The following is a 25000-nucleotide window of genomic DNA, read 5'->3' on the forward strand; positions in this document are numbered from 1 at the left end:
CCGTGTTGCCTCTGGCCCAGCAGGGCTCTGGCCTAGGTGTCATCGCTGCATAAATGTGGCTAATGTGTCCCCTTTGGGAATGACGCTGCCCGTAGCAGGCTGGGCCTGGGATCGGTGCAGTCCATGATGCCCGTGAACGGGGTAGGGGAGGCAGCCTCTGTTGCTGCTAAGGTGGGGCGGTGGGCCAATCAGTTGCCGCCCTCTCTAGAGGAAGACGCTGGCTGGGTAGTTGCTTCCTACTCTGATCCTGCTGCCAGGTTGGAGGGGGAGAGGGAAGGGGGGGTCCCATTGTCCCTAGGGATGAGCCCCCCCTCCACCCACCCACACGTGCACACAGCTGCTTGGACTATCCTTGGTGCACACGCTCAGCTGGGTCCACGCTCGGTGTATCAGCTGCTGACATGCTGTCTGCACCCAGCTAAGCCTGTGGGGACTGGGACCCAAAAGCCACCTGCTAGAAGCGGCTTGGGCCATGGTGGTCTGAGTGACAGCAGGGGGAGGGGAAATGTCCTGCCCCTGCGTGCCTCCTTCCCCCCCCCGCATTGTCTAGAGCAGTGGTCCCCAACGTGGTGCCCGCGGGTGCCATGGTGCCCGCCGGGGCATCTATGTGCACCCGCGTAACTGGCTGGCGGACAAGCATCCGCCGAAAAGCGGCGTCACCAAGAGGCGTTGCCGCCGAAATGCCGCTGATTTTCGATGGCGACGCCTCTTGACGTTGCCGCTTCTCGGCGGCATTTCGGTGGATGTTTGTCCGCCGGCCATGGTCCTTGGTGTTTCGTCATCCGGCGCCCGCCACCTGGAAAAGGTTGGGGATCACTGGTCTAGAGCAAACATGCTGGCCCACCACCTGGTCGAGATGTAGTTAGAGACAGCAATCAGATCCCCTCTCGGCCTGCGCTTTGCCAAACTCTTGTAGTGTCCTCTTGTAAGACTGGTTTTCCATTCCCTGGAGCGGTGGTTCTCAACTGGGGGTACACAGAGGTCTTCTGGGGGTCCATCAACTCATCTAGATATTGGCCTAGTTTTACAACAGGTTACATAAAAAGTGGTGCAAAGTCAATACAAGCTAAAATTTCATGCAGACAATGACTGTACACTGAAATGTAAGCACAATATTTATGTTCCAGTTGATTTATTTTATAATTATATGGGAGCAATGGGAAAGAGAGCAATTTGTCAGTAACAGTGGCTGTGATGCTTTTGTATTTTTATGTCCGATTTTGTAAGCAAGTCGTTTTTAAGCGAGGTGGAACTTGGGGGTACGCAAGACAAATCAGACTCCTGAAAGGGGGACAGTCGTCTGGATAGGTTGAGAGCCGCTGGCCTGGAGCATCCTAGTAACACTTCTCTCTGGCTGCTCCAGTGTGAATTCACTCCTGAGTCCCTCCTGGTTTTATTACTACTACTAGACCACACTCCTCGCCCTGATCCGAGTATCATGCCAGGCTCCTGCTCGAACTAGGGGCTGGTCTACACTTAAAACGCTGCAGCGACACAGCTGTGGCACGTCACATCTGAGCGGTGTAGTTATACGGACCTAATTTCCTAGTGTAGACGTGGCCTAATAGACCAGGCTCCCTCCTCGTGTTCGGAAGAGAACGCAGGACTCCTGAGTCCCTGAAACTGGGCTGTAGAACCCGGGAGTCTTGACTCTCACTAGCCACTGGACCATGTGGCTCACTTAAGGGGTGTTACTGTGTGTGCTGAGTGGCTGCCCCACCCCAGCACCCACAAGGTCCCTTGATGCCATGGCCTGGCCTGGCACTGATCTGGTTTGGGATGGGAGGTGGCTCTAAGAGCTTGTCTACACAAGGGAAGTTGTTGCCGATTAAGCCTGGGTGTGAATTTCAAGTGCAATAGCTCTCCAGGTGGACGCTCTCATTCCAGCACGAGGGTGCCTTTTTCTGGCGTAGCTTAATCCCCTTCCAATGAGAAGTGGACTGCTTCATATTCCAAATGAGCATGCCCACGTGAGGTTAAAGCAGGTTAAATTCACACCTTTTGTTAATTCGGATAAACTTTCCTGGGTGTCTCCTTGTAGGCAAGACCTTATTCTGGAATAAGAATGTCCACCTGGGGAGCTATTCTGGTCAACTGCCCCACGTAGATAAGCCCTAACTCCTTGTGTGAGCGCTCTGATTCTGGAGGCAGGGTGGCCTAGTGGATAGAACACTGCACTGGGCTTCAGGAGATCTGGCTTTGCCACTGCCCTGCTGGGTGACCCTGAGCAAGTCATTTCCCTGCCCTCTGCCTCAGTTTCCCCACCTGTAAAATGGAGATCATGATACTGACCTCCTTTGTAAAGTGTTTTGAGATCTACTGATGAAGAGTGCAGAATAAAAATATTTATTATTTTTATTCTGGAACAAGAGTGGCACTTCGTACTTCAGGTTAAACCCCATCCAAAGCAGCATAAACTAAACTGCAAAAGGTGCTCGGCTTCCAGAATACTCATATGGGGATTATACCACTATCATTATAGCTGTTTAAATTCACATCTGAGCACATCTTGCTATAATTTTCCCTTGTGGACAAGCCCTTATTTTAAACAGTCTGTTCTTCCAGGAGTCGCTGCTCCTTTAAATAATCAAAGCAGGGGGCTGGCTCTGTTTTACATAGCCGCTCCCACTCCCCCATCTCCTACTTCCCAAGGATATTTGAGCCGAGATCCGTGCAAGTGACTCAGACTGTCAGTACCAGCGAGGCAGACGCAGACGTGGGGAAGGCAGCTCCAGAGATCTGAGTCACTGACCCGTGCTCCCGTCTCTCTGCCAGGCTGTGAAGCGCGATGGACACCCCATCTCAGAAGAGGGCCACACGGAGTGGGGCGGGTGGCACCCCGCTCTCTCCCACCCGCATCACCCGCCTGCAGGAGAAGGAGGACCTGCAGGAGCTCAACGACCGGCTGGCCGTCTACATCGACCGGGTGCGCTCGCTGGAGTCGGAGAATGCCGGTCTCCGGCTGCGCATCACCGAATCCGAGGAGGTGGTGAGCCGCGAGGTGTCGGGCATCAAGTCGGCCTACGAATCGGAGCTGGCGGATGCCCGCAAGACCTTGGATTCCGTGGCCAAGGAGAGGGCGCGACTGCAGCTGGAGCTGAGCAAAGTGCGGGAGGAGTTCAAGGAGCTGAAGGCACGGTAAGCACCGGGGTAGTGCCCATGCCAAGCAGTGGGGCAGCTAGTGGAAAAATTTTCCTTTTCCCCCCTTTCCAAGAATGGAGCAGTCCCTAAAAGCCTGAGTGGGAGCAGTCAGGGCTGGCAGCCTTGGGAAAGAAGCCACAAATATCCCGAGGCCGTGGGCCAAGCGACTAGCGTGTTGTAATGTGTTTGGCAAACAGTGAGGGACGTGGAGGGGAAAAAAAACAATCCAGAATAGGAGGAGGATGGGAAAAATCTCTACCCTGGCTGGGATGTTACTGTGGAAGCTGGTGTCGTGGTGGTGGTGGTGGTGGGGGGATGATTCTTGGCTTCCCCCACCACCCCGCAATAAATTGCTGCATGGTCAGTGTGTAAATTCAGCACTGGGTGTTCAGGAGCCGGCGCCGTCCTTGGCGCGGGATTGTCTCGGCAGCTGTCAGCTGGTGCGGCGAGATCCTGGTGAATGTGATGTAGAATTAGCGTGGGATCTGATCCGAACTGCCAGGCTTCGGAGAGAGTGGAGCGGGGTCGGTATCCAAATCTAAACTCTGCGTTTGGCCTCCCTTTCTCTAATAGGCTGGATCCGGTGCCCCGGATCCAGATGCCTCTGAATTTGCATTTCGGGACCTATCTCTATCTTCGATTCTCTCTCTGAGACTGCTGAATAAGCCCTGCGGTATTGGTCTCGCCGGCCCAGGTCTAGCCGGCCCTGGCTCTCCTGCCTGCAGATCTTGCTTCCCTGGCATATTCCCCCACTCCACCTTTGCCAGTCATTTAAAAACCTGTTTTGTGGGAGCTGAGATGTCCCCGTTACCGGTGGCCAGGGGGTTTTCTGCGCTTATAGTGCGAGATGCCATGCGGGAGGGTCTTTGGGAACGGGCTGGAGCGCAGATCCATGGCTCCGCTGAGCCTCTTTCGATTCCGCTGCGTCTCTTTCGAAACTAGCCTGAGCCTGGTCAGCCAAATGGGATTCAAGGGCTTGGCGGCGTGTCAAACTGACCTTCTCACTGCGGTGCTCTGGGGTGTGATGGGGGCCCTCCTGGTTCTGTCTGTCTGGTAGCTTCAAATTCTGTCCCTCCCCTCCCGCTATTGTATTTTCCTTTCCCCTGCTGCTGCCAAATTTGCCTAACCCCCCCTTTCCCCACGCACGCACCTCCCTGCTATACTAGAGTTGGCACCAGGGAGCTCGATAGCACATGGTGGCATTCTGCCCATGCCGGCGAGCTGGTTCCCTCCCATGCCTTGGATCTTGGCCCCCAACCAGCAAGGGTTCCCTGGGGACTTGGGTTTCCCGTTCTGTGTCTCCTCGGCCTGCATGGCGGAGGTACTTGTCCCCAGCGGGCGGTGGTGGAGGTCAGAGGGATCCAATGGCGGTTGGGAGTGGCTCCTGTATCCAGAAAACTTCAGAGCCCTGCAGCTTCACCCAGTGGTCCTGATTCAAAAGTCCTGGACTCCCCTGGACTTCATGGAGTTTGGATCAGAACATGACCCTTTAGGGTCTGCAGCTCTGGCGTATTCTGGTCTCTGCTGAGCCCCGATCCTTGCTGAGCAGTAGGGGATGCTCCCATAGGGCTAAGTCGGCTGCCTCCATCATGCTCCCATCCACAGTCAGTTCCAGGGAGCATGAGCGGGATTCGAACCCAGGTTTGCGTGATGGCAAACAAAGCGCGTCTCCCCTTCCTGCATTAGATCTGCAGCGTCCTACCTCCCTGGCTTTGCTATAAGGGAGTTTGTTTTCTAAAAGGCCCCCGAAAGGGACAGCCTGCCATGAATAATCAGCTCCCGCAGAAAGCAGGAGGAACATTTTACAGATGTCTTTAAAAGCTGCCCAGGATTTTATATTTAGCTTCCTGTGTCTCTCCCCAACGACGGATCTGTCTCTAGATAACTCCGTGGTCATCTCTGCAGAGAACTGTAGCTAGTTCTGCATTTAGATCCTAGAGTCTCGTTACTATTTGGAGATGGATTTTGAATGCAGGTTTCCATGCGCTGAATGTCTCTGTCTGTTCTCCCCTGGCCGTGGGCATGCCAGGATGGGGGAGGATTTTGAAGGATATGGGGAGGAAGAGATTTTGCTACTCCAACAGGAGCCGTGTTTTCTAAAGGTTTTGCAGCCTTAAACTTTAAAACAATCTCCTCAATCTTTTTCTTAGGCCATCCATTACAGTCATGCCCAGCCTGCAGCCAGCTCCTGCTGTGGCATGGCTGTTAAACAGCTGCCCTGCTCCACTCCAGAGGTGGCTGCATTGCAGTGATCCCTGTATGTAATCTGTAGGATCTGTTGCTTACTGGAATGGAATGTGCATTCTCGAAAACTGGATGTTTTTGCTGCCATTCTCTGACACAAACAGACCCTCTTGGAAAAAGCTCCCTTCCCCGAGGGGATTCCCAAATGACCACTCCTGTTCTGAGCCTAGTTATTAAAAGCGACAATCAGTGACTCAGGCCATTTATCTTGAAAGCTCCACTCCTACCTTGCTTTGTGCTTGGAGAACAGGCCGTGACTGTGGTTACCAAGAGAGACCAAAGTGTTGTGATGTCTCAAATAGAGACCTGTGAATCAGCAGCGAGAGTGAAGAACAGGGTTTATTTCCCCGGCTGTCGATATTGCATGATTCATTTACTACTTAGAGTCACTGTACTGGTTACTGTGAGCATGAATTCTGGGAAGAGCTTGACAGTGAATGTAGGGGTGGGTGAGCGTGGAGGAGTTGGGTTGGGTTTCAGGAAGCTTTCTGATCTGAAAAGTCCTTGTTGGGGACTTTCCCCCTTGTAATGAGCAGGATTTATTGCATTCTGCTCTGATTGTTTCCTCCGGGCTGTGAAGTTATTCAGAGTGAGGCACGAGTTAAATGAATCAAAACAACTCTGCTTTGGGGAGGCGTTCCAGTCGAAACAGCGTTTCTTGCCTCTGTAGCGTGACTCCTCTTTTACACATAGAGGGAAACGGAGCTGAAGTGACTGGTTCGAGGTCCTTCACTGAGGCCTTGGCTACACTTGGCAATTCACAGCTCCGAGGGGAGTAGCTTGCAGCGCTGCGAGCGAGCGTGCAGCGCGGCAGACGCTGATTACATTGGCGCTTTACAGCGCTGCACTCGCTGCGCTCGGGGGAGGGTGTTTTCACACCCCCTGAGCGCCAGTGTAGCCAAGGCCTGAGCTGGGAATGGAGTGCCGGGGTCCTGGCTCTAACCACAGACAATATCCAGTGTCTCCTCTGTACGGGAGAGATCTGGGTTGGAAAGAGGTCCGCTAAAAGCGGGAGGTGTAGGCCGTTCATTCAGAGCAGCCTTTTCTGGGATAAAGATATTTGGATCCGGTGTTCAGCGAGGCCTCCCTGAATGCGCGTCAGTTGCGCCTCCCTGAATGCGCGTCAGTTGCTCTGCCCGGGGCTAATGGCTTGGAGAATAGCTGGCCTGTGTGGTGGCCCCATAGAGTTGACTGAATCCCCTACTACAGGCTGGGAAGGGAATTCCGAAGGATACGCTTTTGGGGCGAAAGCTCCGGATTGGGCACTCAGGGCTCCTGGTCCCAGCTGGGGCACTAGGACCTACGGAGCACGTCCCGTCCCCTCTCTGTGGCTCAGTTTCCCCCTCTGTAAAAAGGGGCAGGGACAATAACGCTCACCCAGGTCCCAGAGAGGGCTGTGAGGCTGGACTCATTGGGCAGGACAATGGAGTCAGGCCCCTCCTGCAGTCACTTTCCCATTACTAAAGGGGCACAACACGCTACCAGCTGCGAACAGGTTCTAACCTTGCTTCGAACTGGGGTAAGTGGCTGCACAAGGGGACGGAGGACGGGGCCCATTGTCTGAAATACTCCGAGCGGCCCCGGGGGAAGATGCTCTAGGAGCACGACTAGCCCAGTCCCTGCACGCATTCAGTCTTGCATTTAGCACCGAGGCGGAAACGTTTCCTTGGTATCTTCCCCCACCAGGCTCCCTGACGTCCTGCGTGAGCGTTATCTGGGCCGAGCAGCCACTGGTCCCTTCGAAGGGCTGGTGTGATAGCATCTACAGCACGGGAGAGCAAAGTGTCTAAAGGCTGGTGGGTGTCAGCACCCAGTGTCTCTCGCTCATGAGCTTTGCTTTGGGTGTCTCATTCCCCAGGCCGCCCGAGCCATTAGCGTGGCTGGATCCACCCGGCAGGGCGTGTCAGGAGAAGGGAAGCCATGGTGCTACTCGTAGCACTTGGCTCTGGGTCAGTAAACGCAGGCGTGGTGATGATCTGGTGCTGGGGACGTCGAGTCGCTCAGCGGAGATGCCCTCTCCTTGCCGTAGGTGCAGACCCTGCTTCCTTCCAGGGCTGGAGTCTCGATTCTTGCTGGTGAAATTAACACTGGAGAAAGGTGCCGCGTTGGCTCAGGCCAGGGGCTGAGGGCTAAATTAGTGCCGCTTTCTAGCTCTTTTCCTCAAGGGGCTTGGCTGGTGGCTTGGCAACTGTGTTCACCGAGCCTCCCGACAGCTTTGTGCAGTAGGAGGTACATTACTGAACCCATTTTAGCAATGGGGAAACTGAGGTAGAATTAGGCTCAGTGACTCGCCAAAGCTCTCAGATTCTGTCTGGAACAGGACCCATAAGTTCTGACTCCCCCATTTGTCCCCCGGCCCCTTGCTCTGATCATTAGATCACACTCCCCTCCCAGAGGCGGGGGACTGGACCCAGGAGTCCTCAAAGTCTTCTGCTCTAACCGGTAGGCCACACGCTCTCCTGAAGGCATTCCAGTCCCTTCTCTGCTGAATCCACCTGGTGCAGGCGGTGAGAGTGTAAGGCCAGGTCTACACTAAAAAGTTAAGTCGACTCAGCTACATCAGTAAGGGGTAGGAAAAAGCCACACCCCCGATCAACAAAGTTACGCCGACATTCCTCCCAGTGTAGACAGTTCTAGATCCAGGGAAGAATTCTAGCTACCATGTCTCGGGAAGGTGAACTAACTACAGTACCAGAAGAACCCCTCCACTCCTTGGATTTGAGACAGAGCCCCCTTCCCAGAGCCCCTGTCACAGCCCTGTGTGTACAAGTACAAGGGAGTGATGTCTCCCTGGCCTGTTTTGCCCTGGGGAACTCGCTCTAGGGTTGGCAGTTTCTGTGGTCCAATCCCCGTGCCCTGCCGTAGAGGGTGTGGCTGATCGCTGGGCTTCCAGCAACATCTGGTCCTGAGTCCACACCCAGCCCCTGAGCTGGGGGTGGCACGTAGGGTGACCAGCTGTCCCGACTTTATAGGGACAGTCCCGATTTTGGGGTCTTTTTCTTATATAGGCTCCTATTACCCCCACCCCCTGTCCCGATTTTTCACACTTGCTGTCTGGTGCCCTAGTGGCACGTGCCAGGGAGATCTCGTTGCAGGGTTGGGCTCTCCCAGCGTGACTGATGGTGGGAGATGGGCACATGGCTCCTTCTGTGTAGGGCCGGCTGTGAGAGCTGATCCCCGGTGCGCTGGAGCTCCTAACACTGCTCTTGAAAGAAGGCGCCTATTGTGTGCCTGCTTTAACGAGCAGGGCTGGGCCGGCTGCGTGGAGGTGAAAGGGGACGAAGCAATAGACCAAGTGCAGCAAGGGCTGGGTTATGATTAACTAGCCTGCTCCGGGCTCAGAGCTCAGCGGTGGAGGCACAGCTGTCATGCATCCCTGGGCAGCTTTGCCGTTGCCTAGCTCTTCCCGCTCTCCTGGCAGCGCCCTCGTCCGGACTGGGCAGGGGTGTCTGGTTCCCACCTCGCTCGGCTCTGAGCGGGGCTGGATGCCGTGATGGTGAAGATGCCAGGGCCCAATAGGTGCTAGCACTCCCAGTGGCAGGGGCTGCATTCATGCTGGACAAATGGAGGGAGATTGAGAGCGTTGCAGAAACAGCCTATAGATTATGGCCCGGCACAAGGCACGGGCACACGCTTGGCCTGCACCAGTTCAGGGACAGGTCCCCGGCAGGAGCTGGCTGCTGGGCCATCGCTCCTGTGCTGTGCAGAGCTGGCTCTGGGGTGGGGCCAGCCGCACGTGTCCCTAACAGCCAGGCTCGCCTGCCTGCCCCCGCCCCCAGCAGCCGGCGGTTTTCCAATGGGCCAGTCGCACTCCAGGGCATTCCCTGCCAGCCTGTGATTGGGCGGGGGAGTGGTAGTTTGCGGGTGGTTTGGATTTAAAGGCTGAGATCCCCTCAGGCCCGAGGGCGTGGCAATGCTGGGGCGGCCCGTGTCTGACTCACATCTGCAGGCGGCAGCCAACGCCCTTCCCCTCCCGCTTCACGAGGCCTGGGATTCATGGGGAAAGCCAGGCCTCCCCTACCACGCTCAGCCAGGCTGGGGGGATCGCAGTCCAAACAGCACCCCACCCGGTGCCCCTCAGATCCGGGCCCCCTTCACGCCACCCGCTGTGCCACATCACAGCCGTTTTCCTGCGCCGCGGTCCCTGCCCCCTCGGTGGCGATTTTCCCCAGCACTGCTGTGTTGGCCTGTCCGCGCCTCTGAAGGACAGCCATGTCTGCACTGGTGCATCCTGGGAAAACCTGGGTCGCTCTCCCGGTCTGCCTTAGCTGCTGGAGGACAGGATTGCCAGATGACACGAGATACTGTGGGCTGCTCTCCCGCGTGGAGCAGCACCAGCTGGGTTGGGAGCAAGCAGTCACCGGATGAGGGCAGGTTGGGGGTTTCCCTTCGAAAGCTCTGAAGGGCAGCAGCACTGGGACTCGGTAAATGCAAGCCAACCGAGCGCCTCCAGAAGGTGATTGACGGCTGCCTAGGACAGGTCACTGGGAGAATAGGTTTGTCAAGCCCTGCCACGGCTTATCCTTTCCTCTCCGTGGTTCTCTGCTTGGGATGAAGGCCTCACAAGCGCTGCTCAGCCCAGCCTGTCTGCTCCTTCATCTCCCCCTTCCCCAGCTTGGTGCAGCCCAAGCGCGTTGCATCTTCCAGGCGAAGGTATCCAAAGTCTGCACAAGCCATTGCTCGGGGCCGGGGGAAACCTGCAGGCGGGAGAGGGGCTGGGATGGAGCCTTACCTTGGGTTTACTTTCCAGAGGTGGCTTTGCTGTAAAAGCAGCCCCAGCTCTCCTTCCGCTCCCGATCTCGTTCTCACTGCCCCCCACCCCCCAAGCCACGCAGGAAGCTCAGTGGTTGGTTTCGGGCGTGGCTACGTTCCTGCCTTAATCGGATCCTGCTGCTGCCCTCCTGGGTCTAAAACCACGTTTGGCCTGATCCTTTCAGCACCGCGGTTCTGCCAGCAGCAGATCCCAGCTGGGTGGCCCAGAGCCTCCATGGGGAGCTAGCCACGCGTGCCCTGCACCCTTAGTTGCTTTGTGTTAGGCAGTGATGGTCTGGCTGTCTCTGGGGCCCCCACGGGAGTGGATCTGGACATCCGGCTCTACGGGGCTATTTCCTCTGGTGAATGAGGAGCTGCATTGCCAGAGTAAAGGTTGATACCCTCACTCTTGTTCAGGTGAGTTAGCCCTTTGTGGGTACCTGACCCCCTCTTATCCCGCCGCTGGAGAAATCGAGGGCCTTGCCCCACAGCAAAGGGAACTGGATTCTTCATGGGCCTCCCCGCTGCTGCAGTGCACGGGGAGGTGCAGTGTGCTTTGGGCTCCCCAAAGTCTCCAGATGCTAAACTGTTCATCTCAGCCCATGCTTCATGTCTGGCCTAATAGCTCGTTCCATTCCCGCCACTGCTGGCAGTTTTGCTAAGAGCCTGATCGGAGACGAGGAAAGATAGAGGTGTTTTTTTTTTTTTTTCCCCTGTTCCTTCTCCGAAACAGGAACCAGACCCTGCTCGTTATAAGATTGTCTGAGCGATTGCTTCCTGAATTGCAGCCCCTAACCTGATTAAGCCGGTAGCTCGGTAGCTCAGTATTGACTTTCGCTCCTTCCCCAGCCCAGTTCTTCTCCTGCTTCTTAATGAAGAAGAGTCTCTCGGCCTTTGAAATCCGTGTGGACGTGGCGTTACCAAGCAGCCGCGCCTGGCTGTGGGCAGTGGGTGGTTAGTTAACATCCAGTACTGATTTTCCCCCTCCCCACCAGACCTGCGGGGCAGCACTTTGTTAGTTGCGGGTGGGTCTATGCCTGCTCTGGGATTTAATGGGAGACATCTGCCCTACCCACTGGAAACTCCACTGAGACACCATCAAACTCATTCCACACAGAGGGTTCCCCAAACATCCATCAGATGGAAAGAGTGTTTGATCCCTACTAAACTCGGTTGGACTCGAGCAAGCAAGCTAGAGATGCCAAGCTCAGCAACACATGGGTGGTCCCCTGTGCCAGCCAGTCCCTTAGAACTTCCACTTCTTGTTGTATAAAGAGAATTATGGGGCTGGTGTGTTTGTTTAATCTGAGGGCTCTCTTGTGTTGTCTAAACAGCCAGTCTGAACCTTGAGCCTGGATTCGCTTCCTAGGTCTGGAAGGGGGAGTGTGATCCGGTGGCGGAAGCAAGGAACTGTCAGTCAGGACTCTGGGACCAGAACCCATGCTCTGGACCAGAGCAGGGGAAGTTGGGAGTCAGGACTCCCGGGTTCTAATCCCAGTTTGCTACTGACTTTGTGTGACCTTATGCAAGTCACCTCTCTGCTGTCTGCCTCAGTTTCCCCCATCGGTAAAATCTCACATGAGACTTAAAGTCCCCAGAGTGCTTTGAGAGCCTTGTGTATATAAATGATAAACAAGTGCACATGCCTGCTAAAACTCCCCACGCGGGAAGCGATCTCCCCTCTTCCATTCATCCTGCGCGGAGCTGGGCCGACTCCTCTCTGAAATGCTTCACGATGATGATGTGGTTTTGCTGGAACGTTGTGCGTGGGGAGAAAAATTTGATCTTTATGGAACATTCCTCCCCCCCCCCCCCCCCCCATCACCCCCTGCTTTATAAAAGGCCTCCAGAGGGAAAACCGTTTTACTTAGGGGGAGATCTGCCCTTCTGGGATGAACAAAGAGCAGATTGTACGGTCAGGCAGGACTTCAAAGGACTGTACAGGAATCACAAGAGCGACCCGCTAAAAGAAAAGTACATTGGGCAGGGGAATATCCCACATTTATATCCTTGCTAATTTCATAGCTACAGGGCCTGATGCTCATCCACTCTTGGGCCCCTTCCCTCCCTGCCCCCGAGCCGTTTTGAACCCCTCTGGCAACGTAAAGGGGCCTTATTGTAAATGAGAATCCGATCCGGTGGTGTTCGGACCCAGGCAGGGTTTAGCTGGCAGTGGCCGTGCTGTACACAGAATGAAGACTCCCGCTTGCTCCCCCAAAGCTTCAGGGTTAGCGGGAGCAATAGCTCCTCTGTCCCAGACAAATCTGCCCCAAACCCAGAGAGGCAGAAGGGATGTTACGTTAGGAGGGAGGATCCCTTTTCACATAGGGTACTTAGATCGCGAGCTCTTTAGCACAGGGACTTATTTTGTTCTGTTTGTACAGCACCTAGCGCCATGGGGCCCTGGTCTGACTGGGGCTCCTGCAAGCTGCCATCATAGAAATAACTAATAGGGTAAAATTTTCAAAAGCACTTAAGTCCCATTGGTGCCTAAATCCCATTGCCATCTCATGCAACTTAGGTGCCTAAGTCACTTAGATGGTTTTCTGACTATAATGGCCCTTAGGAAAACGAGGGAGTGAATGAGAAGATGGGTGGGAGTCTTCTGTGTGCCTCTTATTTTGTTCAGTCAGTGCATGTTCTCCAGGAGAGAGGTTCGAATTTCCACTGTGGGTTTCTTAAAGAGCCGTCAGCAGCCAGGATTTGAGTCCGAGGAAGCAAACCTACCCTGGCTTGATTCTAAGCTGGGCGTGGCAGGGATGTGGTCCTGGACTGGGGGAGGATGGGAAGGCCTCCTCGATATTTGCAATTGGAGTAAAAAATTATTTACTTGTATTCTAGTAGGGGCTAGAGGTCCTAACCGAAATCAGGCCCCATTGTGGTAGGTGCAGTCCGTATACATGGTCAGAGAGAGTGTCCCAAAAGAACTCACAGCGAGACGAGAAGGGGGAAACTGAGGCACAGAGAGAAGCGATTTGTCCACAGTTGCCAAGCAGGTCACTGACAGAGCTGGGAATAGAACCGAAGTCTCCCAGTCCAATGGCTGTATCCACTGGACTATGCTGCCTCTCTGATTTGAAGGGGTTCTTCCCACTTCCAGCAATGCTGTGAGGAAGCCACACGGCTTTCCCAGCACCGGGCTCACTCTGCGGAGTCACTCGCGTCCCTTTCGGCTGAGCGTGCTCCAGTCGCTCGATCTTCCTGCACGTCGCTGCATGGCTGGGATCTCCATGTCCCGGAGATACCCGCCAGTATGACAGGCGTTTTATAAGACCCGGCTCTATACATAGCCCCTGTCAATCAGACCCCGGCCTCGTCTCTGATCGTCCACCTGTTCTCGTGTTCTCTCCCTCCCCAGCAGGCACTCAATAGCTTCAGTGTGAGGCTAAACAACTGGCCGGGCAGACAACTGTGGAGGGGACTGGAGGTGGGAGGGGGTTAAAGAGGATTCAGTGATGAAGCCGGCGATCTGTGTCAGTTTCACATCCTTTGCTGCGGTGGAATGCAGCAGCCTGTCTCCTAGCAAGGCCTGGCGGTTGAGCTCCCCACGGCATCGGGAGAGCCGAGGACGATGAGCTCGAGAGCAGGGCTCAGTTCTCCACTGCCCCATGACATTCGCACCAGTGCGTAGCGGGTGTGAAACGTTCCCGTTCTGATCTGGGACCACGTTGCGCTGGTGCGACTGGGAGCCCGAGGAGAGCAGGGCAGCGGAGAATCGGGCCCCGTGGTGTTGCCCCGCACGCCCTCCCGCCTCTGCAGCAGCTCCAGACAGCACTCAGCATTAACACAGGGACAGACACACAACCTGGCTGCACCGTGAAAATACCTAGTTGGGGCTGGGCAGCCCCCACAGCAGGGCTGTGCGCCCCTCCGAGCGGAATTAAACTGGACAAAACACATGTTAATCACACTCCAAACTGCACGGAGACTTTGGACTGGTCGGTGACTAAAACATGCTTCTGTCCCATGTAATGCTGCAAGAGCAGCTGTTCTAACCATGCTGGTGCGGACACCCATGTTGTTACCAGCTCCCTCCAACATGGTACGTTCTATAGTGTTGCAGGATCCTAATTGGTTGTAGGTTATACGATAACTTCCTGGCCACACTGAATAGGGACATGGCAGAACAACCATGGGAAAGCACTGGTCAGTCCCTGTTCTCCTAAGAGGGATGGTCTTGTGGTTAAGCACTGACCTGGGATTTGGAAACCTGCCTTCGATTTCCTGCTCTGCTACAGCCTCCCCCGATGACCTTAGTCAAGCCACTTAATCTCCCCATGTTTCGGTTTTCCCAGCTGTAAAATGATGGATGATTCTGACCTTTGTAAAGTACTTTGAGACCTACTGATGAAAAGCACTATAGCAGAGCTAGGGATGATTATTACTTGCCTTGTCTAGTTAGACTGTTCGAAGCAGGGACGGCCTCTTACTGTGTATATGTACAGTACCTCGGACGATGGGGTCCTGATTTCAGTTGGAGCCGGTAATACAAACAGAACCGTGCTTGGAACAGTGTGGCTAACGCCATTCCAGCGGTAGTGGGAACAGATCCTTGCTATCTATGGTGAAGAGGACCGTTGCTTTTGTTTAACTATCGCAATGCCATAAACATATCGACTGGGGCAAAGTCCTCTGTTAAGAATCAGGAGCGGAAGAGATAAAACACGGGCCGGTGTCAGATTAGAGAGATTGCGTTTTACCCCCACTGTATTACCGGATTCTAGTGTCACTGCTGTAATTTGTAATAGCATAAACTGCAGTAACTGCCCAGGAGAGGCAGTCGTTTGTTGGTCTTGTGGTTGCAGAGAAAAGCTAGAAGGTAAAAACCCAAACACACACACACACACTTTTTTTTTTTTAAAGAACCCCTCATGACTTTTTAGGCCATTCTCATGGGTTTTTTCATTGTAATCCCTGTCTCCCCCACCCCCACCTTCATGGTAAAGTTCCTGTGTTTGCTGTCAATTCCTTATAGGGCGACCAGACAGCAACTGTGAAAAATCGGGACGGGGGTGGGGGGTAATAGGCTTCTATATAAGAAAAAGCCTCAAATATCGGGACTGTCCCTATAAAATCGGGACATCTGGTCACCCTAATTCCTTAAGATCATCAGAAAGCAGCAATCCTGACTCAGTCTGCTCGCAAGATCTCCTCCCCTCCTCCCCGTGTTTTGTTCCTTGGCTTCCTACAGAAGAAAGAAACCTCTGGGAATGCACAGCTTTGGGTCTGATGCCGGCCTCTCGGTGATGGTAGCCGCAGATGAGACTCAGGGAGCCCTTCGCTCATAAGGGGATGTGGGGCTGAGCTCACCTATCCTGCCATTGTGCTGGGTGGCTGCTTTGAACGTGCTGTCTGCATTGATCTGAGTCCCTGCAAACCCATGGAGGAGGTGGAACCCTCCTGTATTGGGCCAGCTTATGATGCCGTAGGTACAAGACAGTAACAATCCCCTGCCCCCATATTATATGTATTACAGTAGTGTCTGGAGACTTCAATTGGGCCTGGGGCTCCACTGTCAAAGCGTACAATCTAGACGAGACAAGGGGTGGCAGGGGAAACTGAGGCACGGAGAGGGGCCGAGTGACTTGCCCAGGGTCCCACAGCGTTTGTCTACACAGCGAACGCATCCGGGTGAGTGGTTGGCTCACAAGCCTGTTCTCAGGCATGCGCTGCCCTGTCTTCGCTCCTGTTGTTACCTGTGCTGGCAGGAGTCGGGCTAGCTTGCACGGCTGTCGCTGTGTATAGAGACCCGCAGCGAGTCTGGGGCCAAGCAGGGAACTGACACCTGACTCCCAGTTCTGTCCCATGTCCGCTGGACTATGCACAGTGCTGGACGCTCAGCCTCCCTTCGTCTTGCTCTGTTGCGGCCCCGGGCCCCGGAGTAGGAACCGAGGAGATTCTGCGTTCTTGGTTGGTAAAAGTGTGGTGGGGGTGGGGTGTGAGTCATGTGCAGCTGCCTGTGAGAAGAAGCTCTCCAGGGAGTGGTTGCTTCTGGGGAAAGCTGTAAAAACTGAATGGAAAGGTGGTGGTTGCCTCCCTTCCTCCCTCCCCTCCCTGTTTCCCCCCCTCCCCCCGCCACACACATGTTACGGTCCTCTGCTGTTTCCTTCCTTAAATATTGCATGAGCCGACATAGGTGCATTGGCGGAAACATGATCTAACCAGAATGTCATTCCCGGGAGTGTCTTAGGGAACTGCTTAGCCGCGACCTCTGCCTGCCACACCTGGCTGCTTGGCTCGGCGGCCTGGCCTGTGCTGCGATTTCCGCCATCTCTGTATTGTGCCAGTGCAACTGCCCCTAACACGGAGGGGATTTGCCCCGGCACAAATGGTGCTGCACCAGGGTGAATGGGCAGCGGCGGCTGAAACCCCAGCACAGACGAAAGCTCGAGGGGTGGTTCTCCGGAGAACCTGGAAGGGGCTGGATAGTCCCGCAGCCGGAATGTCGTGGCTAGCTGTAGCCTCCCGTTCTGGCGTAGTGGGCAGTATTGCGGGTCTAAGGGGGTTGTGTTTTGAGCCGGTAAAGCAACCTGCTCTGTTGCACGTGGGGGTTAGGAGCCTTCAGTTATCCAGCAAAACCAGCCCCACTGGGCTGGGTCTGTCTCATCTCTCATGTCACAGCAGCCCAGCACGCGTTCGTCTCCCCCCAGTGCAGCCCAGCAAGAAGCCCGGCTTTGTTTGTCCTTTCTGGCAGGAGGTCGCTCTGAATTCCTGAGCTGGCACCAAGCGGCTGCAATGCTGCCAACCCCGCCCTGCCCTGGGGGGATACTCCCACGCTGGACATGCAGTCTAGGCAGCGGAGTCGGGGCAATTGGATTCCATGCTCCAGGGCGTGAGATGATTGTCCAATGAGTCAGAATTTCCCCTTCTCCTCCCACTCTTGTCCCCCAGCAGCGCTGGGAAGCGGGCATTGGGCATGAGAAATTTTCACTTCTCACTGTAGGGAACCAGTGGGGTTTAATGGTTAAAGCTGGAGGCCGGAGTTCAGGACTCCTGGATTCTGTTCCTCGCTCTGGGAGAGAGAGTTTGCTGTTGTGGTTAGAACAGGGGTCCTGGGTTCTAGTCCCAGCTCTGCCAGTAGCTTTCTGTGATCCTGAGGAAAGCTAGGCCTAAAGTTTAAGTGCCTGTCTAATTTTGTGCACCCAGCTTGGGAACACCTGGAGGTTGATTTTTTTTATCTGCTGTGTTGGAACCCACAACTCCAAGTTCAGCACCTCTGAAAATCAGGCTCCAGGTGCCCCCAAAGCTAGAGGGATACTTCCGTAAACGGAGATGGGTACGACTGGGTGCCTCAGTTTCCCCGTCTGTAAAATGGGGGTAATGTTCCCCCTTCACCCACCCTGTGGGGTGGCAAAGGTGTACAGATTACCAAACTAACTTCCCTCCGTTGGACGTCGACGCTCCTTTTGTTGAGCGTCGGGCTGCTTAGGATTGCTGGCCTTGGTCACGAACAGAATCAAAGGATTGGGGGTAGCTCAGCCTTGCTGTGTACCAGGTGCTGGCATTTTTCTTCTCGTTAATCTCCGCCCCGTTCATAAAACAAGGTGCTGTTCATAGTCCCCTAACGGCTCTCGGTTACTCTGTATCCTGATCGCACAAAGGTCGCGGCAGGGCTGTTTACTCCGTGCGTGCACGTACAGGAGAGCCGAGCGCTGTGCTAACAAACCTTATCGCCGCTCCTCGCGGCGAGGCGCGCGTGTGTGTGTGTTTCTGGATGTGCCACGACACAGCCTTCGGAATAACTGCCAGCCCAGGGCACGTTGCGAACATCTGCCGTTCTCTTTAGGTGCAGACGGCAGAGCCGGTTTGATCATTGACTGTACGTGGAAGGAAGGATGGGCGAATGGGTTGGGACACTGGAGTTCAATCCCTGTTTCTGCAAGACTTCCTGTGTGACCAATTTCCCCTGTGCCTCCGTTCCCTGTCTGTGCAATGGAATAATCCTTCCCTAACACCCACAGGGGGATTGTGAAGATAAAATCCCATCATCGCACCTAGCTCTTTTCAACTGTAGATCTCAAAGCACACCAATAGCAATATCTCTATTTTACAGATGGGAAAACTGAGGCACGGGGAGGGGTGAGGACTTGCCAAAGGTCAGCTGGCAGGCCAGTGGCAGGGTCAGGATTAGAACCCAGGTCTCCCAAGTCCAAATCCCCAGTTCTCTATCCATTAGGCCACACTGCCTCCTTTGGTGATCGTGCCTCAAATACTACATTGCCGAGGGCCATGTTGCTACCTAGACAAAATTGAATTCTTTCTCTCCCTTCCTCCTCCCCCTCTTTTTCCCTTTCTTCTCTCCCCTCTGGCTTTACAGGCCCGTTTTCGGCAGCAGCAGTTACTGCCAGCCCCACAATGCCACGTTTATAGACACAACAGCAGTTGATAACTTGCTTTTAAAGGGGAATGACTCATTCCCAGGCATCCCGAACGGGGCAAACAAGCAGGCTCCTCCGTCCGCTGCCAGCGCTGGCTTCTGTCGGGGCCTTTCTTCTGCTGCTGCTGCTTCTCTGTCTCATGCAAAACAAATGCCCTGGCCGTGTGTAAATGTAAATAATTCTCCCGCATTTATCTGCCGCTTTCCCTGCCAGCCAAAATATAAAACCCCTTTTGTTCCAGCAAGGCCGGTTGTAGCTCCCCTTTAAACTGAAAACCAGCATTCCCTTTGCTTTTCCCCAGATATTACCCGCTGGAAATTTGCATATAAAGATATATGCAACAGGCGGAGGGAGAGGAGAGTTTCTTTTACTGCGGCTTGATGATGGATAAAGAGGGCTAGAATGGGGACCCCCACGTCTAGCCAGGAGCTCCCTCCCATTTCCCATTATTGTCACAACCCTTTGATGCCCGTTTGGCGAGTCCCTGATTCAGAACGTCTCTCCTGTGTTAGAATTTCAGGTCTTGTCTACCCCCACCGCCCGGGACAACTGGGGACCCAGAGGAGCTCTGGTTCTAGAACCAGTGTCCTGGATACTGTCTAGAGATGAGTTGCTGCGTGGGCGAATTATCTTTGGCTGCATCAGTTCTTCCCAGTCGCTCATGATTAAAGTCGCAGGAAATCTCTGGTGCTCTGTGGGTGCTCCATTGAGTCTGGTTGTATTACAGACTCCCACAGAGATCGGGACACTGCACAGACACGTAGTAAACAAGGTCTGGGGCCCATTGTGCTAGGCGCTGCAGAGACCACTAGGGAGGGACAGTCCTGCCCCAGGGAGAGCACCGTCTAAACAGACCAGATGGATTCAGGGTGCCAGAAAGGAAGGGTGGTTCTCCCCATTTTAGAGCTGGGAAAACCAAGGCACAGAAAGATGACGTGACTTGACCAGTGGCACCCAAGGAGTTTGTGGCAGTGCTGGGAATCGAACCCAGCTCTTCAGTCTCAAGCAGCGTTCGCGTTACTGCAGAGAATTCTTTCCCAGGTATCTGCCTGGCGGCTCTCGCCCACGTGCTCAGGTCTAACTGATCGCCAGATTTGGGGTCGGGAAGGAATTTCCCCCCGAGTCAGATTAGCAGAGACCCTGAGGTTTTTTTCGCCTTCCTCTGCAGCGTGGGGCACAGGTCACTTGCAGGTTTAAACTAGTGTAAGTGGTGGATTCTCTGTAACTTGAAGTCTTTAAACCATGATTTGAGGACTTCAGTGACTTAGCCGGAGTCTAAGGGTCTATTACAGGAGTGGGTGGGTGAGGTGCTGTGGCCTGCGTTGTGCAGGAGGTCAGACTAGATGATCACAATGGTCCCTTCTGACCTTAATGTCTGAGTCTTAACCTCAGAACAGCCTGTTGATCTACACACTCTATGCGTAAAAAAACCTCCAAACCACCCTGAACATAGACACCAACTGGCTGGGTCCAGGCACTTTGACTGGGGTTTTGCCCATGCGTGGAGGTCCTACTTGATCGCATGTCTTGTGCTCCTTCATTGAGCCGCTGTCTCTCTCTGGTCTTATGAGTCTTCAAACCGTGTGACTCTTTCTGCAAAAGTGAGCATAAGACCTTGGAGGCCAGGCTGTCCTAATGCGATGGCTTCAGAGAAGATCACGTTCCGCCTGTATGACCTGTTTGACAAGCTCCAGCAGATGTGGGCTGTGTGTATATAGATATGTAGATGTAGCAAGCTAACCCCTGATAACCTCTCACACGGATACATACATACAGTGAGCGCGAGGTTATCAGGGGTTAGCCTGCAATGGACACTTTAGCTGAGTGCGTCTTTTGTCTAATAAATCCATGTCTACCAAAGCCTTCACCTCTGTTGTTGTGCTGCATGTTGTGTCTCCAGCAAGAGTGGGGATCTGATCCAAAAGCACGGGCCCCTACCACTCGGGCTAAAGGAAAATCCCCGTTAACATTACAGGGTATATGAAACATAGTTGGGCAACTCCAGTTCCATCCAGGAGAGGGCAGCAATTACACCAAAGCTTAAACTCTGGCATGAGACATGTAAATTAGCTGTGAGGTTTGAGAGCTGCGTCAGGCCGGTTTCTCAGCTCCCTCGTTCCTGTGCTCAGGGCTAGGATGGAGCAGAGAGGTGGCTTTAAGCCACCTTTGCACTTCCCATATTCTGGGCCCTGCCTGGCACCCTGGGGGGCCCTGGGAAGCAGAGAACAGCTGTAGTGTGCTCCAGTCACATCCTTGATCTGCCCCCAGGGCCTTACATGCTGGTTGGGGAGACCCCTACGTACATGGGATTCTCAGCGTGCTCGTTCCACCCACTTTAAGGCCCCCTGACGTTGCCAGAATGGGGCCGCCGAGTAGCTGATCTGTGACTGTGCCAACACTCTCAAGTCCCATCCGTTCTATACGGTGCGTTAATCCTGCTTTTGTGCCTTCATTTCTCATGGGGGCGACGGTGAGGGGTGCAGACAGGTGATGGTCTAGCTCAGGGGCGGGCAAACTTTTTGGCCTGAGGGCCACATCCGGTTTCCAAAATTGTATGGAGGGCCAGTTAAGGGAGGCTGTGCCTCCCCAAGCAGCCAGGCATGGCCCAGCTTTGCCCCCTTTCTGATCCCTCCTGCTTCTCGCCCCCTGATGGCCCCCCCCGGGACTCCTGCCCCATCCAACCACCCCTTCTCCCAGTCCCCTGAATGCCCCCGGAACCCCTGCCCCTGACTGCCCCCCACCACCCCATCCAACCCCCCTCTGTCCTTCGTGACTGCCCCCAGGACCCCTGCCCCATCCAACCACCCCTTCTCCCTGCCCCCTTACCGCGCTGCCTGGAGCACCAGGACAGGCAGCCACGCTGCCCGGCTGGACCCAGCCACGCCACCGCGCAGCACAGAGCACCGGGTCAGGCCGCGGCTCTGCAGTTGCGCTGTCTGGCAAGAGCAGCCCCACTGCCCAGAGCGGAGGCTGCAGGGGAGGGGGAACAGCAGGGGAGGGGCTGGGGGCTAGCCTCCCAGGCCAGGAGCTCAGGGGCTGGGCAGGAGGGTCCTGTGGGCCGTAGTTTGCCCACCTCTGCTCTAGCTCCCTTTTTGCGTCGGGAGCATGGAGTCAAGACTAAGACGTGGCAGAGGGTCAGATTTTCCATTTCAATGCTGCTCTCAGCTGTGTTGACTGTACTAGGCTTTCCCGCTGGTATGAGCCCAGCTGTTGTGCACATGTGTATACAAGGCAAAGCGTTGAAAAGAGGAGCTAACCCACAGTGTTTACATGTTGGAAGCAAGTTTTGGTTCCTGCCCTACGCCCTAAAGGGGATTGGACAAGACTTCTGCATTCCTACATTCAAAGGATATGTATCAGCCCTTAGTGTATTTTTTGTCAAAGTAGCAGAGTCGTCAGCTCTTACAATTTTTATCGTGTTCCTGTGAGGTTTGGAGATTTTCTTTATGCCCCATGTGGTTATATAAGAATCTCAGCTTTTATTTCACCAAAAAAGTACATTTCCAGCCTTCCCGGTTACAGGGAAAAGTTAGAAAACGTGACTCCTAAAGGCTCAAACACCAAAAGGCAAATAAAAAGGACCTCGGCTGTTTTATGCTTTAGCCAGTCTTGGGGTGAGACTCATGATTTTTGAATCCTTGAGGTTCGCGATGCTGAGTCTGCGATCCCTCGGCATTTGCACCTGTTTGATCTTCAGAGCTGCTTAAATATTACTGTTAAGCGTTATGGTTTCTTTTACACCCATATAGATTCTAAGGCCAGAAGGGGCCACTGTGATTATCTCGTCTGATCTCTGGCTTTTGACGGCTTTTTAAAGAGGAGGAGGACAGTTCGGGCTCTGAAGCAGCCCTCCCTGAAAAAATGGTTACCCTGCGGGGGCAGAATTGTTAGTACTTCAGTCTCCTTTTAGGGCTTGTATTAGGCACTCAAGTTGCATCTGTTTAACTCAGGCCTGGTCTAAATGGGGAAATTGACCAGCATACACAAAGCAGAATAATTATCTGGAATAAAATCACTTTCGTTTCAGAATAGTGTCTGTGTGGGGTAGTTAGTCCAGAAGAGTTTAATAATAGTCATCTAGAATAGTTATGCTGGTCAGTTTCCCATGTGTAGACAAGGCCTTAAGTCTGGTTTTTAAACTGATTTAGATAAACCTGTGCAGACCCTGGTGTGGATTCTTTCTTCACTTTAAGCGCAGCTTATTTTGATGTAGCTTAAACCTGTTCCTAATTGACTTAAACTAAACTGATATAAGCCTGCTTTAAACTGAAATAAAGGGGTTTGGTCCAAAAGGCTGTGTGGGGGTTTAACTGATCAGTCTGAGGTGTCACACTGGTTTAATGTTAAAGTAATTCTTCATGGAGACTACCTCTTAGACAGGGGTTAAGGCCACGTCTACACTACCGATACAGCTGTGCTGCTGTAAGATCTCCTGTGTAGCCGCCCTATGCCCATGGGAAAGACATAATTAAACCACCCCCAACGAGTGGGGGTTGCTATGTCGACGGGAGAGCGTCTCCCACTGACACACCTGCACTTCTGTCGGTGTAACTTATGTCGTTCAAAGGGGTGGGGTTTTTTTTCACATCCCTGAGCAACGTAAGTTATAGCAACAAAAGTGCTAGTGTAGACATAGCCTTAGTGACACCCAAACTATCTTCAGAGTTGCACCAGCTGAATTGAAGATGCGATTTGAGTTAAACTTAATCAATGTAAACAGGTTTAAATCAGATTAAATGTGCCCAAACAGGGATTTGCGATAATGATCCCTAGCTTTTATCATCCATTGATCTCAAAGCACTTTACAAAGGAGGGCTGTATTATTATGTCCATTTTACAGATGGGGAAACTGAGACATGGACGGGGTGGTGATTTGCCCAAGATCCCCCCGCAGGCCAGTGGCAGAGGTGGGAATAGAACCTTTAAGTCAGCGCCTTAACCACTAGTTCGTCCTTCCCCTCCCTTAATCTTGCAAGGGTGGGAAATAAGGCCGGGCATCTGAGTGAGATTGTGAGGGGCTTGGCTGTGTTTGCTGTGGGTGTGTTGCGCGTTGGAAGCGATAGCAAGTCTGATGCTGAGCCAAGGAGCCGGGGTGTGTGGTGGAGACACATGAGCTGCGGGTTGACCTGTAAATAAAAAATGTCTTGTCTTTAAGCTCCTGTCTGGTGACTGGGAAATGTTCTTTCTAGCCCGCACCGCTCTTCTTATAGGCTAGAGAACCCTGTTTACAAGGCAGGAGCCTGGCAGTAGTTCTGTGCCTGCTTTCCCACACTTTAGGGGGGTGATGGGGCGTAGAGCAGAGAGGGAAGGCTCCTTTGCTGCCAGATTGCCTTGGGAAGACCAATGACCTGGATTAGCTCTCAAGGCGAAGAAGCGTGTGAATGCTCTGTTTGTCTGATGGAGGCAGTCCCAGGGAGGCTGGAGGGCGGGTTTATGCACGCAGGGCTGAATGCTGATCTCAGTTGCATCGCTGTGAATCTTTGGGGTGCTTTCCAAAGGCTGCGTTGGTGCCAGAGCTGTGAATAGAACCCAGGTGTCCTAGTGCTTGCCTTGCTATAACCACTGGGCTTATACGGCCTCCCTGGCTGTGCACTTTTGCATGGCACGGATCGGATACATGCATGTAAATAAGCACATGCGTTCAGTATGCGACATGTGCTTCTCTACATGTATGTTGCTGAACTGGGGTGCATTCCCAGGGCTGGCTGTCCTGCAGAAGGCCGAGTAGGCTGCAGCATCAGGCAGCAAAACGTCACAGGCCACAGCGTCTGGTCAGTGCGTGACGGCCAGGCGCTTCCACTTTCCCTGGAGAACGCAATGTTTTTCCATTGGCATTTTAATGAAGGGCTGGGAATGCTGTCTAGTGGTGAGAGCCAGAGGGGCTGGGCATTAGGTGACTGAGACTCTGTTCCCAACTCTGCCACAGACTACTGATAGACTGTGGGCATGTCACTTCCCCCATCCTGTGCCTCAGTTTCCCTGTCTGTAGAAAGGAGATATAATTATTTAGCTGGCCCGGGGCGGGGTGTGTGGGGCTGGTCTGATTCTGCAGCGCTCCCAGATACTCTGCAACAAGGCACTACATGGGCACAGAATAGTCACCGCATCTCAGCCTATCTCGGCATGTACATTAGCCTGTTCTTTCATCGGTACGTCCTGATAGCACACAACTATTTGCATGCACCTGGCTCCAGAAACTCACCACATCCTGCCTAAGCCAAATACAGCTGCTAAAGAGATTCCCTGGGCAAAGAGCTGACTGATAGACCGTAGCAAGGGAAGAGGAAACTTTGTTACTCCAGGAATCAGTTGATACCTGGAAATCAGGCCCGATCCTCCGTCGCCCGGCGCCTTGTGAAGTCATTCACACCAGATCAGCAGGGTCGCGTTCTGAACCCACTTTGCAGTGGGGTGAATGACTGGAACGGGCTCCTCTCTCCCGTGCTAGGAGATGAGTTGATGCCCACCAGCTGAAGTTCTGGCCC

At 53.8% G+C, this 25000-nt stretch overlaps 1 protein-coding gene across 1 annotated transcript; it reads left to right on the forward strand.

The window, feature by feature from the left end:
• Window positions 1–2655: 2655 nt before the first annotated feature.
• LOC135979509 (prelamin-A/C-like) lies at window positions 2656–24994 on the forward strand. The gene has a single exon (XM_065579841.1). The coding sequence runs from the start codon at window positions 2789–2791 to the stop codon at window positions 3140–3142; it is 354 nt and encodes a 117-aa protein (XP_065435913.1). The 5' UTR covers window positions 2656–2788; the 3' UTR covers window positions 3143–24994.
• Window positions 24995–25000: the final 6 nt, after the last annotated feature.

Source organism: Chrysemys picta, unplaced genomic scaffold, assembly GCF_011386835.1.
Source record: "Chrysemys picta bellii isolate R12L10 unplaced genomic scaffold, ASM1138683v2 scaf934, whole genome shotgun sequence".
Classification (NCBI taxonomy): Eukaryota; Metazoa; Chordata; order Testudines; family Emydidae; genus Chrysemys; species Chrysemys picta.

Coding starts and splice junctions, on each gene's coding strand:
- LOC135979509 (XM_065579841.1), top strand. CDS start 2,789: ATGGACACCCCATCTCAGAAGAGGGCCACACGGAGTGGGGCGGGTGGC.